At 47.2% G+C, this 17,817-nt stretch overlaps 2 protein-coding genes across 39 annotated transcripts in view; one reads left to right on the top strand and one right to left on the bottom strand.

Moving 5' to 3' along the window:
• The window catches only part of ACSS2 (acyl-CoA synthetase short chain family member 2), a 52,582-nt gene extending 42,525 nt beyond the window's left edge, over positions 1-10,057 (bottom strand). For 16 of the 30 annotated variants that reach the window (XM_005568792.5, XM_005568796.5, XM_045362810.3 and 13 more), the window contains exons 1-2: positions 7,935-8,168; positions 2,136-2,331 (exon numbers count right to left, since the gene is read on the bottom strand). In XM_005568792.5, coding sequence (XP_005568849.1) covers positions 2,136-2,331; positions 7,935-8,112 — 374 coding nt within the window. In that variant the 5' untranslated portion in view covers positions 8,113-8,168. Of the gene's footprint in view, positions 1-2,033; positions 2,332-7,934; positions 8,169-9,957 lie in introns of those variants that run through there. The other 14 variants (XM_005568798.5, XM_074005127.1, XM_074005134.1 and 11 more) reach the window with 4 other exon arrangements.
• Positions 10,058-12,276: 2,219 nt separating this feature from the next.
• The window catches only part of GGT7 (gamma-glutamyltransferase 7), a 28,964-nt gene continuing 23,423 nt past the window's right edge, over positions 12,277-17,817 (top strand). For all 9 annotated transcript variants that reach the window (XR_001494112.4, XR_012419300.1, XR_012419301.1 and 6 more), the window contains exon 1: positions 12,277-12,470. Coding sequence is in view for 2 of the 9 variants with exons in the window: in XM_005568790.4 (XP_005568847.1) it covers positions 12,302-12,470 (169 nt within the window). In the remaining 7 variants the exon portion in view is untranslated. The remainder of the gene's footprint in view (positions 12,471-17,817) is intronic.

The raw sequence follows: 17,817 nt of genomic DNA, 5'->3' as shown, positions 1-17,817 counted from the left end.
GGAACAAATTCAGATACAAGCATTTCCTTTTAAGATCTTTTTTTTCTCTTTTTATTTTTCTTATTTTATTTTTATTATTACTTTTTGAGACAGGGTCTTGCTCTGTTGCCCAGGCTGGAGTACAGTGGTGTGATCTCTGCTCACTGCAACCTCCGCCTCCTGGGCTCAAGCAGTCCTCCCACCACAGCCTTTCAAGTAGCTGGGACTACAGGCATGCACCACCATGCCCAGCTAATTTTTGTCTTTTATGTAGAGTGGGAGTTTCACCATGTTGCCCAGGCTGGTCTCGAACTCCTAAGCTCAAGTAACCCTCTTGCCTCAGCCTCCCAAAGTGCTGGGATTACAGGCATGAGCCACCATGCCCGGCCTCCTTTGAAGATCTTTAAAGGTTTTCTGATCTTTAAAGAGCCTGGGAAATGAGCCCAAGTGTTGGCTGGAGCTCAAGCATAAAGCTCTAAAGCAGAAGCTAAAGAGAGTCTCAACAGACACAATGGACAGTGAATTTCAGTGGCAAAGTAGCCCCCAACTAAGCAATGGTAATACAATAATAGACCACTCACACCTATACAGTGTTTTCCAATAAACAAATAAGTGCTTTTACAACGTTATCTCATTTGATTCTTACAACAATGTAGTGAGAAAAACAAGGGTAGAATTATTATCCCCATTTTATGAAAGAAGAAACTGACTCTTAGTTAAATGCGTTGTCTGTGGTTAAACAACATGTTAATGGCAGAGTTGAAAGGAGAACCTAAATTTCCTGTCTCTCAGGTTAAGGCTCTTCTCAATATATCACACAAACTGGGCAAAGATATTGAGTGAGTTCCAATTTAACTCTCCTATGAATGATCCAAGCTGCTCCTATTGGCTAGCTTAAAAAATTAATCAGGCCAGACATGGTGGCTCATGCTAATCCCAGCACTTTGGGAGGCCAAGGCAGGCGGATCGCTTGAGTTCAGGAGTTCAAGAACAGCCTGGGCAACGTGGTGAAACCCCATCATTACAAAAAATACTAAATACAAAATACAAAGTACAAAAATTAGCCAAATGTGGTGGTGCGTGCCTGTAGTCCCACCTACTCAGGAGGCTGACGTGGGAGCATTGCTTGAGCAGGGGAGGCAGAGGCAGAGGTTGCAGTGAGCCAAGATCATGCCACTGCACTCCAGCCTGGGCAACAGAGCAAGATCCTGTCTCAGAAAAAAATAGATCAATTCTGAGTGCTCATAGGTTGTGGCAGAAGCAACACCCCAATTATTGGAATTTCAAAGTCCTATTTGGATTTGGTATAGTAGTATCTCCTAGACAGCTAAATTCCTGGGAGAAGCAGTCTTAGAAATTTCCTGCTGGGGAGGCCGCATGGCCTAGTGGTACAAGCAAGGAGTCAGGCAGACTTGAGCTTGAATTCTGGCTCTACCACTTGTTCACTCTATGACCTTATTCACTATATAACCCTTCAATGCTTCATTTGTTCACCTGTAAAATGAAACTAAGAATTCCTATTTTACAAAGCTGTTGAGAGGCCAAGGTAAGGAATTAGAGGAGTAATAGAGTGTCATGGTTGTGTATAAGCTCTGTAATTATACTGCCTAGGTTTGAATCTCAGCCTTGCTTCTAGCTAGTTGTTTCACTTCAGATATGTCACTTGACTTCTCAGAATTTCAGTTTTCGCCTATATAAAATAAGGAAAACAAATGGTGCTTTCATAATTATTATAAGCATCAAAGGAGATAATATTTGTTAAGCACTTAAGCATAGTTTCTGGCACACAGCTCTGTAAAAGATAATGATAACGATAGTGATAGTAGAGGTGGTGAAAAACCCAATACTATTTTTCTTCCAAAGCAAGAATGAGGAAGAAAGCTACTCAGTCCTGTTCTCTTCCATTTGCCAGTGCCCTTTCTCCCTCTTCAACTGCAAAGCCAAGAACACTAGAGTAGAAGTCAGGACACTTGGCTTTGAATGTCAGCTCTGTCACGTACTAGTTATGTGATCTGAAGGAAGTCATGTAACTTCCTTGAGGTATTTTTCCTCACCTGAGATATTAAGTTGATGACACTTTGCTTACTCTGCTGGGTTGTTGTAAGTATCAAATGAGTGTTTTTATCTGCCACCAAGTATAAGATAGATATTTTTACCAGTAAAAAGCAACTTTATCTCCAAGCTTTTTCTCATGGACATTTCGATCCAGTACATTGTAGCAGATGTTGGTACTTGCTCCTTTCATCCACTCAATGAAGATTTTCCCTTTAGTCACATCAAAGTTGTACCGAAGGAATGGGCCAGGGCATGGAGTCTTCCAGTAAAATTCCTTGGCAATGTCTCCCCAGAATTCTGCAATAGAAATGGAAGCCCAGATATCATTAATCTTCTCAGACATATTTAGCCTCAGAAGGCTTACCAGTCTAACACAGGACCAAGTTATAACTTCCCTGCCCTAGGACCCACCACCTGGGTCCCTTCTTTACCTGTCTAATCTTAGCACCCACCTCTTCTTTTTTTTTTTTTTTTGAGACGGAGTCTCACTATGACATCCAGGCTGGAGTACAGTGGCCCAATCTCGGCTCACTACAACCTCTGCCTCCCGGGTTCAAGCAATTCTCCTGCCTCAGCCTCCTGAGTAGCTGGGACTATAGGCGGGTACCACCATGCCTGGCTAATTTTTGTATTTTTAGTAGAGACGGGGTTTCACTATGTTAGCCAGGCTGTTCTCGAACTCCTGACCTCATGATCTGCTCGCCTCAGCCTCCCAAAGTGCTGGGATTAAAGGCATGAGCCACCGTGCCCAGCCAGCATCCACCACTCTTCTAACCCATCTTCTGTTCTCCTGGGCTGAATGTTGACTCAAATTCTTCCTCCTGTCCTCAAGACTGCCTACTCATTTTTTACCATCTATTAAAATCAGAGCCACCTAGTACTAGCACAATGCCTAGCACACAATAGACAATCGGTAATTTTTTGTTGCTGTTGCCCAGGCTTGTCCTGAACTCCTGGACTCAGGTATCTTCCAGCCTCAGCCTCCCAAGTAGCTGGGATTATAGGTACACACCACTGAGTCCTGCTGAAATCAAGTACAATTATTTTCACCCTCTAACTAGATGAAAGTAAATTTTTTAATGAAGTAATTAGTGAAAGGAAAAACTTATTTATCCACAGAACCTTCCATGACCAACTCTTTCTTAATTTGTGCATTCTCTCTCAGCAATTATATATTGAACATCTCTTTCTCCAGCTTCTACTTGTATAAGTGTTATTCACTATGTGCCAAATGTTTCTTTAAACTTTTTATATGTATTATCTTATTTAATCCTTACCACAACTCTAGGAGGGAGGCTTTTCTCATTTTATAAACTTGAAACTCAAGCCTCAGAGAGGTTAAATACCTTGTCTAAGGTTACACAATTACTAAATCAAGATTTAAACTTCCTTGAGACATTTTTGCTAAAATCTGAAAGATGAATAGAAGTGTTTCTCCACTCCCATATAAAAAAAGGGACTACTCTGGGATAAGAGAGAACCAAGGATATATGTTAGGAGGAACTCCTTGAGGCTGAAACACTGAGAATAAGGGAAGGAATAGCAGGAATTGATGCATAAACTGGGCAAATCATGCAATTCTGTGTATAGTAAGGAATTTGGTATATATCCGAAGAGCAATGAAAATTCACTGAAGGGTTTTAAGCAAGAGTGACATGATCAAATTTACATTCTTAAAATATCTGCCTGGCTATTCTGCAGAAAATGTACTCCACAGGTAAAACATATGAATGCAGAGAATTTAGGATAGTCTGTGTACTGAATCAAGAGTTGGAGGATACCGGGCACTGTGGCTCACGCCTGTAATCCTAGCACTTTGGGAGCCCAAGGTGGGTGGATCACTTGAAATCAGGAATTCGAGACCAGCCTGGCCAACATGGTGAAAACCCTGCCTCTACTAAAAGAAAAAAAAAAAAAGCCAGGCCTGGTGGCGGGTGACTGTAATCCCAACTACTCAGGAGGCTGAGAAGGGAGAATCGCTTGAACCTGGGAGGCGGAGGTTGCAGTGAGCTGAGATGGTGCCACTGTACTCCAGCCTGGGCAACAGAGCAAGACTCTGTCTCAAAAAAAAAAAAAAACAAGTTGGAGGAAAGAGAAGCAATTAGAACCATAATAATGGAAGTAACCTTACAGATTATCACCTCCTCATTTCATTTTATAAGAAATAAAATTCACAGAAGCTAAGTCATTTGTTTCAGGTTATACAATTTACAGTTTATACAATCTAGTTGGAGAGATAAGATTAATGCATGAAATATTTTTTAATGTACAAGACAGAACATAACTGAAAGTTAAATCACATAGTGTACAACCCTATAATGTATTAAAGAAATCCAAATTAAATCAACCCCAAGGTGCCATTACATACCTAGAAAACTCGTAAAAATTTTAAAAATTATTAAGCCCAATGTCTGGGTGGCCCTGGGAAAACAGATACTCTTATACAATAACGGCATTGTAAGAAATTGGCACAATCTTATTAGATAACAAGGCAATGCATGACAGGAGCCATAAAACTTTTTTTTTTTTTTTTCAGTTCGTAGTCTTGCTCTCTTGTCACCCAGGCTGGAGTGCAGTGGCATGATCTCAGCTCACTGCAACCGCCATCTCCCTGGCTCAAGTGATCCCCCCATCTCAGCTGTGCTCCCTCCCCCCTCTCCCAGTAGCTGGAACTACAGGCGCACATTGTTTGTTTTGTAGAAATGGGGTTTGGCCATGTTACCCAGGCTGGTCTCAAACTCCTGAGCTCAAGCTTTGGGAGCCCACCTTGCCCTCCCAAAGTGCTGGGATTACAGGTGTGGGCCACCACGCCCAGCCCATAAAACTTTTTATACCCTTTTCTCTGCTATCTCAACTACAGGGAATAGACTTCAAGAAAATAATCACAAAGAAAAAAGGGATTAGTAAAGAGTTTCACTATAATAGTGAAACTGGAAACAACCCAATAGCCCAACAATAAGAAATTGATGAAAACTAGTAATACAAGTAGTAATACCATAGAATAATAAATGGCCATTAAAGAGAAAGCAAATGAGAGCTAGTATTTTGTAAATGACATTCATGAATCAGGGACTGGACTAATCTCATTTAATCTTTATGACATTATGGTCTTACAGCGTATACATCAATTATCCTAATTTTATAGATGAGAAAACTGAAGCTCAGGAAGCATAGGAAACTCTGCCAAGGATCACACAGCTAATAATGAGAATACAAATACTCAAAAATATTTTTAAGTGATAATAGTAGGCACATAGTATATAAAACTATAAACCATATTTATGTCCATCAACAAGGAATGAAGAAAGCTGAGGTGTTTTTGTTTTTGTTTCTGTTTTGAGACAGGGTCTTGCTGTGTCGCCCAGGCTGGAGTGCAGTGGCACAATCTCGGCTCACTGCAATCTCCTTCCCCTGGGATCAAGCAATTCTCGTGCCTTAGCCTCCTGAGTAGTGGGATTACAGACGTGCATCACCATGCTTGGCTACAAAACTGAGTTTTATGCACACTTAGTTTTTCTGGGTTTTTTTTTTTTTTTTTTTTTTTTTTTTGGGTAGAGGCTGTGTGTGTGTCAGAATCTGGATTATTGGCATAGATTCTAAGTACTAAAGATATTCAGAAGAGGAAAAAGGTGAGCATAAATTGGAATAATCAGGGAATGCTCTATTGGAACCGGTGGAGTTTGACTAGGTAGAGAGAAGCTGAAGGAAATGAACAAAGGCAAGAAAGTGGGAGTAAGTGTGTATCCAGGATATCAAGGAGAATGATCTATCTAGAATGAAGGGAGTGGTAGCAAGTAGTGGGAGATAAGGATAGAGTGGAGCTAGATTATCTGGAGGTCTTAAAAGAAAAGCAGAATTTTAATTAGAAACTGCCAGAAACAGGGAACTATTGAAAGTTTTTGCAGTGACATTTGAAAGCATATTTCCATAGTATCAATCTAATGGTGTCTTGATAAATCTACTGGAAAGACTGAAGTTGGTGAAACTAGGCAAGAGAGGACAAACTAGGAGGCTACTTCCCTGGTAGAAATTCTGTATTTGACGGAATTTGGTGAAATGCATCCTCTGGGGTCATGGAAGAGGAATAGCACTGCTATTAGGATATGGATTCTGCAGTCAAACTGTCTTGGTTCAAATCCCAACTCCACCACTTTACACTTGATTGAATCCTGTCTTGCATTACTTGGTAATTGCTTAATTTATATTGTATCAGACTAACTACTATTTATTGAATGTGTACTGTGCATCAGGCATATTATAGTGCCTACTTATTACACACTTTAGTCCTCATACAAACCCATTAGACAAGTATTACTAGTCCTATCTTATAGATGGAAGAAAAGGAATCTCAGATAGGCTTAAAAATTTGCCTTAAGACCCCACAGTAAATGAATAGCAGAGCCAGGGTCTAAATCTACATTTTTCTGGATTTGATTCATGGCCCATGCTTGTCCCACAACCAAACATCATGCTGCTTCCCAATGCGGGTGCAATTTTGACTCCTTGGCCAGGCGTGATAGCTCATGCACATGTAATCCCAGCACTTTGGGAGGCCAAGGCAGGAGGAAAGCCTGAGGCCAGGAGTCCAAGACCAGCCTGGGCAACACGACAAAACCTCATCTCTCCAAAAGTACAAAAAATTAGCTGGGTGTCATGGCGTCCGCCTGTAGTCCCAGTTACCCAGGAGGCTGAAGCGGAAAGATCACATGAGCCCAGGAGTTGGAGGCTATAGTGAGCCTAGAACGAGCTACTGCACTCCAGCATGGGTGACAGAGCAATACCTTGTCTCAAAACAAACAACAAACTCTATATATATATATATATATATATATATATATATATATATATATATCCTTTACAGACTGAGGGCAAGGGTAGGGGGATTTTCCTTTTTTTTTTTTTTTTGAGACGAAGTCTTGCTCTGTCGCCCAGGCTGGAGTGCAGTGACGTGATCTTGGTTCACTGCAACCTCTGCCTCCTGGGTTCAAGCAATTCTCCTGTCTCAGCCTCCCGAGTAGCTGGGATTACAGGTGCCCGCCACCACACCCGGCTAATTTTTGTATTTTTAGTAGAGACGGGGTTTTCACCATGTTGGCCAGGCTGGTCTCGAACTCCTGACTTCAAGTGATCTGCCCGCCTCGGCCTCCCAAAGTGCTGGGATTACAGGCGTGAGCCACTGCTGCCAGCCGATTTTCCTCATACATTTTAACAGACATGGAACCATCTATCAGAACTTCTGAATTATTATTAATACAATCCCAGCCCAAGTTAAAAAAATAAAAATAAAACAACTTGACATCGTAGTAACTCGTTGAGTCTTATACCGCGTAATTTCTATTGGGATGTCCGATATACTAAAATTAGATCAGTTCTTGATTACTAATCTGAGGACCCCAAGATGGGAACCAGACCCGTTATTGCCCTCAACAGTTCACAAGTTAAAGATCTCAGGAGGCAGCGGCCGAGCTGGTGTGAAAGGGAAGCAAAGAAAGTTCTATTGGTGGCCCTCCTCCCCTCAAAGCTCCCGTCGCCCCTTAGAGACCCTCTTTTCGCCTCAGGAACTCCCCTTCTCTTCCCACGAAACTTTCACTCTCCTGGCCGACCTCCCGTCCCAACCTCAACGAACCTCACTTCTTCCCTCACGGAATCTCGCGTCTCCTCGCAAAAACCCACATCTCCCCCACGGACCCTTCAAGTCTCCAGGAACTCCCCAGCTCCCATGTAAGCCTCGTCTCCTCCCGGAATCCCTTTTCCATCTTCAAAGAACCGCAATTCTTCCTTCATAGAACCTCCATCTCCTCATGGACCCCTCAGCTTCCCAAGGGAGCCCCAGATTCCCCCAGGGAGCCCCCACTCCTCTCCTCACTGACACCCCGAGGCCCACCCGGACCGGGCCTCACCCCGCGGCTCCTCCACGGAGCGCCGGTGCAGCTCGCGGTAGCGCTGCAGCGAGGGGACGTGCGCGGAGCGGCTGACCTCGGGCGGCGGAGACCAACTCTGCGCCCGGCCTCCGGCTCCCGCTTCCTCCTGGCCCCGACTGCCGCTGCCACTCCGGCCCCGCTCCTCAGGAAGCCCCATCACGTCAAGTTCCTAGAACCGTGGCCGCCTTTGCGGTCGCGGCGGGTGCCGGGACTGGGAAAACAGGCCGACCTAGAGGCGGGGCCTCCGAGGAGGGGCGGGGCCTGGCGAGTGGGGGCGTGGCTTGGTCTGGCGGGTGGGCGGTGCCAGAGGGACGGGACCACGCCTGGTTGGGGCGGGATCGAGGTTAGCAAGGACAGAAATACTATAAGGAAAAGTCGCGGGATAGGGGCGGAGCTGACTTGCCGGAAGGAGTGACGCCGTAGAGTGAAAGCAGAAGGGGCGGGGCCGGGTGCGACAAGTGAGAGGGTGGAACCGTAGAATGCCAGAGGAGGGGCGGGGCCAGGCGGGACAGGAGAGGAGGTGGGCCCATGGAGTGATGGGGAGTAACCCGGCTGGTTATGACAGGAGAGGAGGCAGAGCCGTGGAGTGACCAGAGTGGGGTGGGGTCTTGGAGTGACAGATAAAGGGTTGGGTTAGGGCGGGGATCGAAAGGGAAGGGGCTGGACTAAGGAGAGGAGTTGAGTAAGGTCCATCGCGGAGCCGCCCCCTCATCTGATTGCACAGTACTGACTATCACCCCATTGAGTTGGAAAGCCATGTGGGGTAGGGTCCCTTTCAGGTGACACCCTTTCCTCTAGTTCCCTCTTCTCTGAGCCACACCCACATTCCGTCCTCCGGAAAAACTTCTCCCATGACCTTGAGGGCATGCTCTGATGACAGCACCCCCTCTCTGCTCACCCTGGAGCCAGCTCAGATTTTCTCCCTCTTATGAGGACATGTCTTCAATCTCCTTGCCTTCACAAATCTCCATCCAGATCTAAAGTACAAGACTCAATAAGTGAAGACTAGGCCTGGCGCGGTGGCTCAAGCCTGTAATCCCAGCACTTTGGGAGGCCGAGACTGGCGGATCACGAGGTCAGGAAATCGAGACCATCCTGGCTAACACGGTGAAACCCCGTCTCTACTAAAAGATACAAAAATATAGCCGGGCGAGGTGGCGGGCGCCTGTAGTCCCAGCTACTCGGGAGGCTGAGGCAGGAGAATGGAGTGAACCCGGGAGGCGGAGCTTGCAGTGAGCCGAGATAGCGCCACTGCACTCCAGCCTGGGCGACAGAGCCAGACTCTGTCTCAAAAAAAAGAAAAAAAAAAAAAATAAGTGAAGACTAGGAGACACATTCAGGTTTTTTATAATAAACCCACTTCCTAATTGCACAAATGGCAAACCCAGGAAAGGGAAGGAACTGGTGCAAAGTCAGAGAGCAAATGACGATCAAGTTAGGGTCAAAGCTAGGTTCCTTGACTACGGATTTTGTTTTACTTCCTCATCAGGCTTGAAGCTAAGGCTTGTAAAATATCAGTCTGTGCAAATAGGAAAAATCATTCACATTCTTGTTTTTTGTTTTTGTTTTGAGACGGAGTCTCTTGCTCTGTCGCCCAGGCTGGAATGCAATGGCTCGATCTCGGCTCACTGCAACCTCTGCCTCCTGGATTCAAGCAATTCTCCTGCCTCAGCCTCCCGAGTAGCTGGAATTACAGGTGCACGCCACCACGCCTAGTTAATTTTTGTATTTTTAGTAGAGATTGGATTTCACCATGTTGTCCAGGCTGATCTTGAACTCCTGACCTCAGGTGATCTGCCCGCCTTGGGCTCCCAAAGTGCTAGGATTAAAGGCATGAGCCACCGCACCCAGCCCACATTCTCTTCTTTCCTTCACAATCTCTTTACTTCACCAAGGGAAACCCCCACCACCACCACCACAACCTGGGCTTAATTACCTCTAGCTTCCCTCTAGCCCCTCCACCCCAGAAAGAAGTCAGGCAGGACCCTCTTCCATCTCTCACCTGCACTCACCATGAAGAAGGACTCACCTCACCCATCAGTTCACAGACTGGCTGTCAAGGCAGGAAGGATTCTTAAATCTCTAACTGCAAGAGTGATTCTGAGGCCTGAAGCAGGCCGCTCCCACCTCTTGAAGCTTACACAGGCCTTGTGACCCCATCTAGCCCAGCCTCCCTTCCCACCTACTTCCCTGCTCTTTGCCCAGCTGACTGTAAACCTTGCACACCCTAAGCTGAAAAAAAAAATCTTCCCATGGGAGACCGAGAGTCTGCCCAAACCTGAGGAGGGCGGGAATCTCAGGGCCTGCTGAAGGAGTACAGACCTCTTGGAGTGGACATGGACCCCACCAAGGGGTCAGATACTTTCATCAAGGAGACATTCACTGCACCGAAGGGACACACACTTCACTGACAGTACATGGACTCCACTAAGGGAGCACAGATGTTGCTGGGGGTTCTCAGATCCGACTGAAGGGCCCTGGGCCCTGCTAATAGGACATGAATGGCATTGAAGGGCACTTACCCTAGTGAGGAGACATGGATTTCCCCTAGGAGATACAGAGGATATGGATTTTACTAAGGAGACATGGACCCTACCAGAGGACTCAAACCCCACTGAGGAGCCGCCAGCTACACTGTGGGAGTGGACATCACTGAGAAGGCACAGACCTCATTGAGTGGAGAAAGGTCCCACTGGAGGGATTAGACCTCAGGGTAGTGTAATAGACCCTACAGACATCACTGAGGAGATAAAAACTCTCTGGGGTGGGGAGAGGCACACACAATGGGTACACGTTTTGGTGATAGACTGTTACCCTCCCTGGGCACTCCTACCACACAGCTCTGAGTAGCCCTCTCCTTCCTATCCTCTCTCCCAAGTCCTACCACCAAACCCCAGAGCTGTTCCCGACACACTGCTTCCCCCTCCTGTCTATAGTTGCTACTGCAGCTGCTGTGCATATAGTAGATTTTTCAAGCACTTCAGGCTATCCGAGACTGGTCTGGGGTTGGGAAGAGAAAGAATGTGTGTATAGAGGCTTCACCAGCCCCCTCTCTCTTCCTGTGGACTTCACAATGAAAGTTTGGACCAGAGACCTCGTAAGAGAAGGAACCTCCCTCATCCTTGGATATGGAGAAGTAGTACAAGCTGTAGTGTGGTTGGAATTTCTAAGTGGAGAGAGGATGGGTGGGTTTGGAGGGAATGAGTTTACCAGATTAAGGCAATGATGATGATGATGATGATGATGATGATGATGATGATGATGCCATTTATTGAGTAGGTGCCAAGCCCTATACAAATTGCTTTCCATTCTGTTACTTAATCCTCATGACAACCCTCTAAATTGGGTACTATTATTCTTTCCATTTCACAGATGGGGAAACTGATAGGGAGATTAATTGTCTTGCCCAAGATTACACAGTGTTTGAGCGGTAGCAGAATAGAACCCAGACATTTAGACTATGGAGACCTATTCCCCACCTTGGCCCATTCCTGCCCTACCACCACTACCACCACTCCTTCTTTCTCAAAGTGTCCTTTCCAGAACCACATCAAAAACTCTTAAAATGATGGTAAATATTCAGGTTCCAAGGACCTCATCCCAGCCTACTGAATCATGACCTCTGGAGTGGAATCTGGGGATCCGCTTTCAAAGACCCTAACACACACTAAAGCTTGAGAATGAGGTTGAAAGAGGAGTCAGAAGTGTCGGGGTACGGGAAGGGATCTGAGGTCAGGGGAGGGAACTGTTCTCCAAAGAGGAGTCTGCAGTCAAAGAGGCCTGGGGACGAAGTATGGGCTGGGGTTTTCAAAAGGGCCTGCGGGTGAAGACAGAGTCTGAAGTCGAAAAAGAGGTCTAAGGTCGGAGGAGGAGTCTAAAATCGGAGGAGGGGGATCTCGGAGTTCAAGGAGGGGTCCGGGGTCCGAGGAGTTTGGGGTCAGAGACAGGATCGGGGTCTAGAGGGATTTGCGGTCAGTGAAAGGGTCTGGGGTCCGAAAAGGAAGCCCGGGATTTGAGGAGGATACTAGCTGGATTCAGACTGGAAGGAGGAAGGGGTTTGGTCCCTGAGCTGCGTAAAGTGCAGAGCCACTGAAGTCTCACTTGCTCCGCGCTCTCCCCTCGACCCTGCGCTGCCTTCCTGGCTCTCCATCTAAGCGCACCTGCGTGCCAGCTGCAGGCTGACAGCGCTGAGCAGGCGGGGGCGAGTCAGCCCGGGACACAGCCAAGGGCGGGGTGAGGCGCCCCCTCCCGGCTGTCCCGAAGCTCAGGCCCCGCCCTCCGCCCTCCCACTCCCTCACCGCAGCCACTTCCGGCAGGCGCTGCGCTGCTGGGGGGCGCGGGCGAGGATGGCGGCGGAGAACGAGGCCAGTCAGGAGAGCGCCCTGGGCGCCTACTCGCCAGTGGACTACATGAGCATCACCAGCTTCCCGCGGCTGCCCGAGGACGAGCCGGCGCCCGCGGCCCCGCTGAGGGGCCGCAAGGACGAGGACGCCTTTCTGGGAGACCCCGACACCGGTGAGGCCCGCTGGCCCCGTCCCTGCCCTGCCTTGGGAAGTCCCGGTCTTCCTTCTTCTGTGTAGAGCATCCACCTCCAGCTCCATCTCCTTAATTCATTCCCATCTTCTTGGACCTCTCCATTCTTCTCCCTTGTCTCTGTTAATTATTTGGTGGGGAAGGGGTGCATTTCTGCCTTGGAGGCGTAGGATGCGACAACGGGGAGTGTGCTAGGGACTGCAGTAGAAGGGATTGGGCTTACCTTCTGGGAAGAACCAACTAAGGATGAAGGAATGTTGGAGGGGAGATCCTAAGGAACCTCTGTGATCACCCAGAAGAGGCCTTTCTCTAGCCACAGAGGACAGGATACGAGAAACCAAGTCAGAGACTGCAGCAAGAGGGATCCAATCTATGCCTTAAGAGAAGTTCCCCACAGCCAGGGATTGTGGGAAGCAGAGGGTCTGAGAGAAGCGGAGAATCGCTTCATGTGTAGGGAGGGGTAAAGAGAATATGATTCCCCTCTGCTGGGTATTGGGAGACTGAGGCATGGACTGCATGACCTCTCAAAGTCCTTGGGGACTAAAACGCCTTCACTGTCCTGTGGATTACCCCACCTCTCCCCAAGCCATGGATCTGGCCGGGGTATTAGTAAGGTACTCTGCTCGCTAGGAAGCAGTCTTCAGAATTTTACTGTGTTCCCCTCAGCCCTCTGCTGGAATTGTGAGAAGTGGGAGTAGAGAGGGAGGAGACAGGGATTGGAAGAACCTGGGGGCAAAGAGCTCTCTGTGCATTCCTTCCGTGCTGCTCTTCCTCCTAGCCATGTGGCCCAGCTCCATCCTCCCCTCCATTCTTCATCCTTCATCCCCCATCCCTCTGTCCCTGCACGTCACTTCCTGGCATTAGAGCATCCTTCTACCTCACTCGCGCTTCCTCGCAGTGCCTGCACTTGTGCCTTGTCTCTTCCCAGCCTGGCAGATGCTGCTTTTCCGGCCTGGCCCTTCCCTAGCTGCTCCCAGTCTGAGAGCCCCAAATTCTCTTCTCCTCTACACTTTCTGGTCATCTGGCCCTCACCAGCAGCCCTTGCCAACCTGACTGGACTGCACTCTATATGGGGTGGGGGTGAGGAGATAATGAGGATGGGGTTGAGAGGTTTATGGGCATCAAATGTCAGGGCTGCAGATCAAAACTTATTTTCCAAAGGGAGTGGAATCAGGAGGTAGCAGGGAGAGGAGTGGGAAGATGTGTGGTGATGGATATCAGCCTGAAGCTAGGCCTTTTATTCAGTAGTCAGGAGTGAGGCTTCTGGTCCTAGTACAGCCCTGACTCACTGAGCGACAATGGGCACACCTACCCTGTCCTGGGCCTTAGTTTCCTCTTCCAGCTCAACAGAGAATGCCTGTCTCTTTTGACCTAGAGATTGGAACTGCCTGACATGTTTTCTTCTGGCCCTTTGTAAGTGTCTTAGCATTTACCAAAATCTGTGATTATTTGTGCAGTTATCTTTTTTTTTTTTTTTTTGAGACAGAGTCTCACTCTGTCACTCAGGCTGGAGTGCAGTGGCACGATCTCAGCTCGCTGCAAGCTCCACCTCCCGGGTTCACGCCATTCTCCTGCCTCAGCCTCCCAAGTAGCTGGGACTACAGGCGCTCGCCACCGCGCCCAGCTAATTTTTTGTATTTTTAGTAGAGACGGGGTTTCACCGTGTAAGCCAGGATGGTCTCGATCTCCTGACCTCGTGATCCTCCTGCCTCCACCTCCCAAAGTGCTGGGATTACAGGCTGGGATTACGGGCACAAATAGGCGCCCAGCCTATTTGTGCAATTATCTGATTACTCCTTGTCTGTAAGCCCCATGAGGGCAGGGATCATGATTGTTTTGTTCACTCTCCTTTCTCCAGCATCAAGAACTTTTCCCTAGGCCAGGCGCGGTGGCTCATGCCTGAGGCGGGTGGATCACTTGAGGTCAGGAGTTCAAGACCAGCCTGGCCAACATGGTGAAAACCCATCTCTACTAAAAATACAAAAATTAGCTGGGCATGGTGGCGGGTGCCTGTAATCCTAGCTACTCGGGAGGCTGAGGCAGGAGAATCACTCGAACCGGGGAGGCAGAGGTTACAGTGAGCTGAGATCATGCCACTGCACTCCAGCCTGGGCGACAGAGTGAGACTCAGTCTCAAAAAAAAAAAAAAAAAAAAAAAAAATACACCAGCTGGGCGTGGTAGCTCACGCCTGTAATCCCAGCACTCTGGGATGCCAAGGCGGGTGGATTGCCTGATGTCAGGAGTTCAAAAACAGCCTGCCCAACATGACAAAACCCCGTCTCTACAAAAAGTACAAAAAAAAAAAATTAGCCGGGCCTGCTGGCAGGTGTCTATAATCCCAGCTACTCAGGAGGCTGAGGCAGGGAGAATCACTTGAACCTGGGAGGCAGAAGTTGCAGTGAGCCAAGATCGTGCCATTGCACTCCAGCCTGGGCAACAGAGTGAGACTCTGTCTCCAAAAAAAAAAAAAAAATTAAACCCCAAAACCTCATCTCTATATATTTATTGGGTGCTCAATTAATAATTGTTGAATGAATAAATGCATGAGAGAGAAGATCTCAGGATGAAATAATGGTAGGAGAGAGCAAGTTCCAAAACCTCAGGGAGTATTTTGGGAAGTTCAGTACAGGCTCTGCCCTCACCTGTATGGAAATCTAGCAAAGATCCTAGTCATCTGAGCTTCTGGGAGCTTATAACTTATGCCAAATTTATGCGCCAGGTTTGTGTGTTGCCATCATATCAGTGTAATCATACGAATGCCATGTCTCCTAATCCTACTTCCAAGCCCCAAGACTCCCTTGGTTCACCTGGCCCAGACTGCAAGCTGACATGGCCTCCTGTGTTCTCAACCTGGTAGTGCCATCTAGTGGCACAGCACCATCCTCTTAGCCAGGACCTTGGTTGTGCCCAGCTTGCCTCTGGCCTGCCATTCCCTAAACCCAAGTGCCAGGCATCCCACATCAGGCTCTGTGGGAAAGAGAGCTAGACAGTGATCATTCCAAGGTTGGGAAATACTTTCTTTCTTCTGAGCTCTAAGCTCATGTGTTCCTTTCTCTCTCAGGCCTGTGTCTCCAGATGTCCTGCAAGTGCCTCATCTCTAGCGTGTTCTATGCTGAACTCATCATATCCCTTCCCCATGCACCTGCTCTTCCTCCACTGCCATTCTCCATTAATGACACTGCCATTCATCCAGTCTGCCAAGAACGAATGGCATGCTGGACTCCTTTTCTTCTCACTTCCAAATGGTGATCAAGTGCTCTCTGCACCCCTCCTAAGTATCTTTCAGATTCCTACTCATCATCCCTGTCATCACCACTGTAGACTAAACCACCAACCTCTCTTATCAATATTATTCATAGGCACCTCCTACCTCCTACCTCTTGCCCCTGTCCCCACCCCAGTCCATCTATCGCCCTGCACTTCTGGTCATGTCACTCCCTGGTTCAAGTATCTTTGGTGATTCTGCCGGGCATGGTGGCACACACCTGTAATCCTAGCATTTTGAGAGGCTGAGGTGGGCAGATTGCTTGAGCTCAGGAATTCAAAACCAGCCTGGGCAACATGGCGAAACCCTGTCTCTACAAAAAATACAAAAATTAGCCAGGTGTGGTGGTGCATGCCTGTAGTCCCAGCTACTCGGGAGGCTGAGGTGGGCAGATGGCTTGAGCCCTGAAGGTTGAGGCTACAGTGAGCTGAGATTATACCACTGCACTCTAGCCTGGGCAACAGAGTGAGACACTGTCTCAAAATTATGTATACATATAAAATTTATATTATATATATTTATTTTTATTTTATTTTTTAGTGATTCTCCCCTTAAGGGAGTAAACGACAAGCCAGGGATGACCCTAACTTCTAGCCAAGATCACTCTCCTAGACTCTGGACTTATATAATCAATTCTGTTCAGGATTATTTTGTCATAAACCCAGCTTAACTGAGCTACATCAGAAAAGAGAATTTTACTGGGTAGCACGACTGAAAAGTCCAGGGATATGGGTTTCAGGCATAGCTGGATTAAGGTACCTAAAAAGGAATGGACTTTTCTCCATCTTTTTCTCTGCCTTCTTTCAGTGGGCTTCATTGTCAGAAGGCCTCCCATTTTATTGGGGGCAAGATGCCCCCAGCAGCTACAGGCTTACATCCTATTAACTTAGCAACTTAAGTGTAATAGAAAGAGAGCCTTTCTCTTTCCCAATAGTTCCAGCAAAAGAAGAAAGTTTGGGTCTTATTGGCCTGAATTTTGTTCACATGCCTGTTACTGCACAGAGGTACCTGTTCTGGTTGGTCAAGTCTGAGTTATATACTTTGGTCAGGGATGAGGGAGTGGGCTGAGGAGAAAGAATGTTCCTTAAAAGAAAATTGAATAAGAAGTGGTATCTAAGCAGATACCAGGGATGAGCCCTGAAAGTAAAAATTAGATATCTACTAGGCCAACTGCCTCCAGACATCTTCTGGTCTCCCACAAATTTATAATAACCAAAATTGAACTTGTCGTCTTTTCTCCCATCTTAATCTGGTTGCAAATTAATCTTTTCCCAGTATCCTGCTGTTGCTCTTCCCAATCAGTAAAATCAGCACTATTATTGCCCTAGCTGTTCCACAGTGCACATGGTAGGTACTCAGTAAATATTTTTATTGTATAAATGAATAACTTTATGATGGACTGGTGGAGTAGAGAGTCTTGAATAGCTATGATAGGGGCGTGTCACCTTTATCTCCTGGATTCTTATATCTGACTGGAGAAAACAAATTAAACCGTACCTAGGGCCGGGCACGGTGGCTCACGTCTGTAATGCCAGCACTTTGGGAGGCCAAGACGGGCGGATTGCTTGAGGCCAGGAGTTTGAGACCAGCCTGGCCAACATAGTGCAACCCCGTCTCTACTAAAAATATAAAAATTAGCTGGGATGGTAGCACATGCCTATAATCCCAGCTTCTTGGGAGGCTGAGGCATGAGAATTGCTTGAAGCCAAAGGCGGAAGTTGCAGTGAGCCGAAATTGCACCACTGCATTCCAGCCTGGTAGGAAAACTATGTCTCATAAACAAAACAATAAGTACCAAGAAATAGCAACAAAAATTAGCTTGTAAGGTTGGTTTCTAAGGGTAGAAATGGCTCTTGATGCCATGTGGAGCAATGGGAAGGAGGCTTTCTAGTTACACAGACTCTTGGTTCTGCCACTTATTCATTTTATTTTATTTTATATTTTACTTTAAATTTTTTGGGCTGGAGGGCAGTGGTGTGATCATGGCTCACTGCAGCCTCAAACTCCCAGGCTCAAGTGATGCTCTTACCTCAGCCTTCCAAGTAATTGGGACAACCGGTGCA

This window comes from Macaca fascicularis, chromosome 10 (genome assembly GCF_037993035.2).
Source record: "Macaca fascicularis isolate 582-1 chromosome 10, T2T-MFA8v1.1".
In the NCBI taxonomy this organism is placed as follows: domain Eukaryota; kingdom Metazoa; phylum Chordata; class Mammalia; order Primates; family Cercopithecidae; genus Macaca; species Macaca fascicularis.
This window is presented reverse-complemented; position numbering and strand designations above follow the sequence as displayed.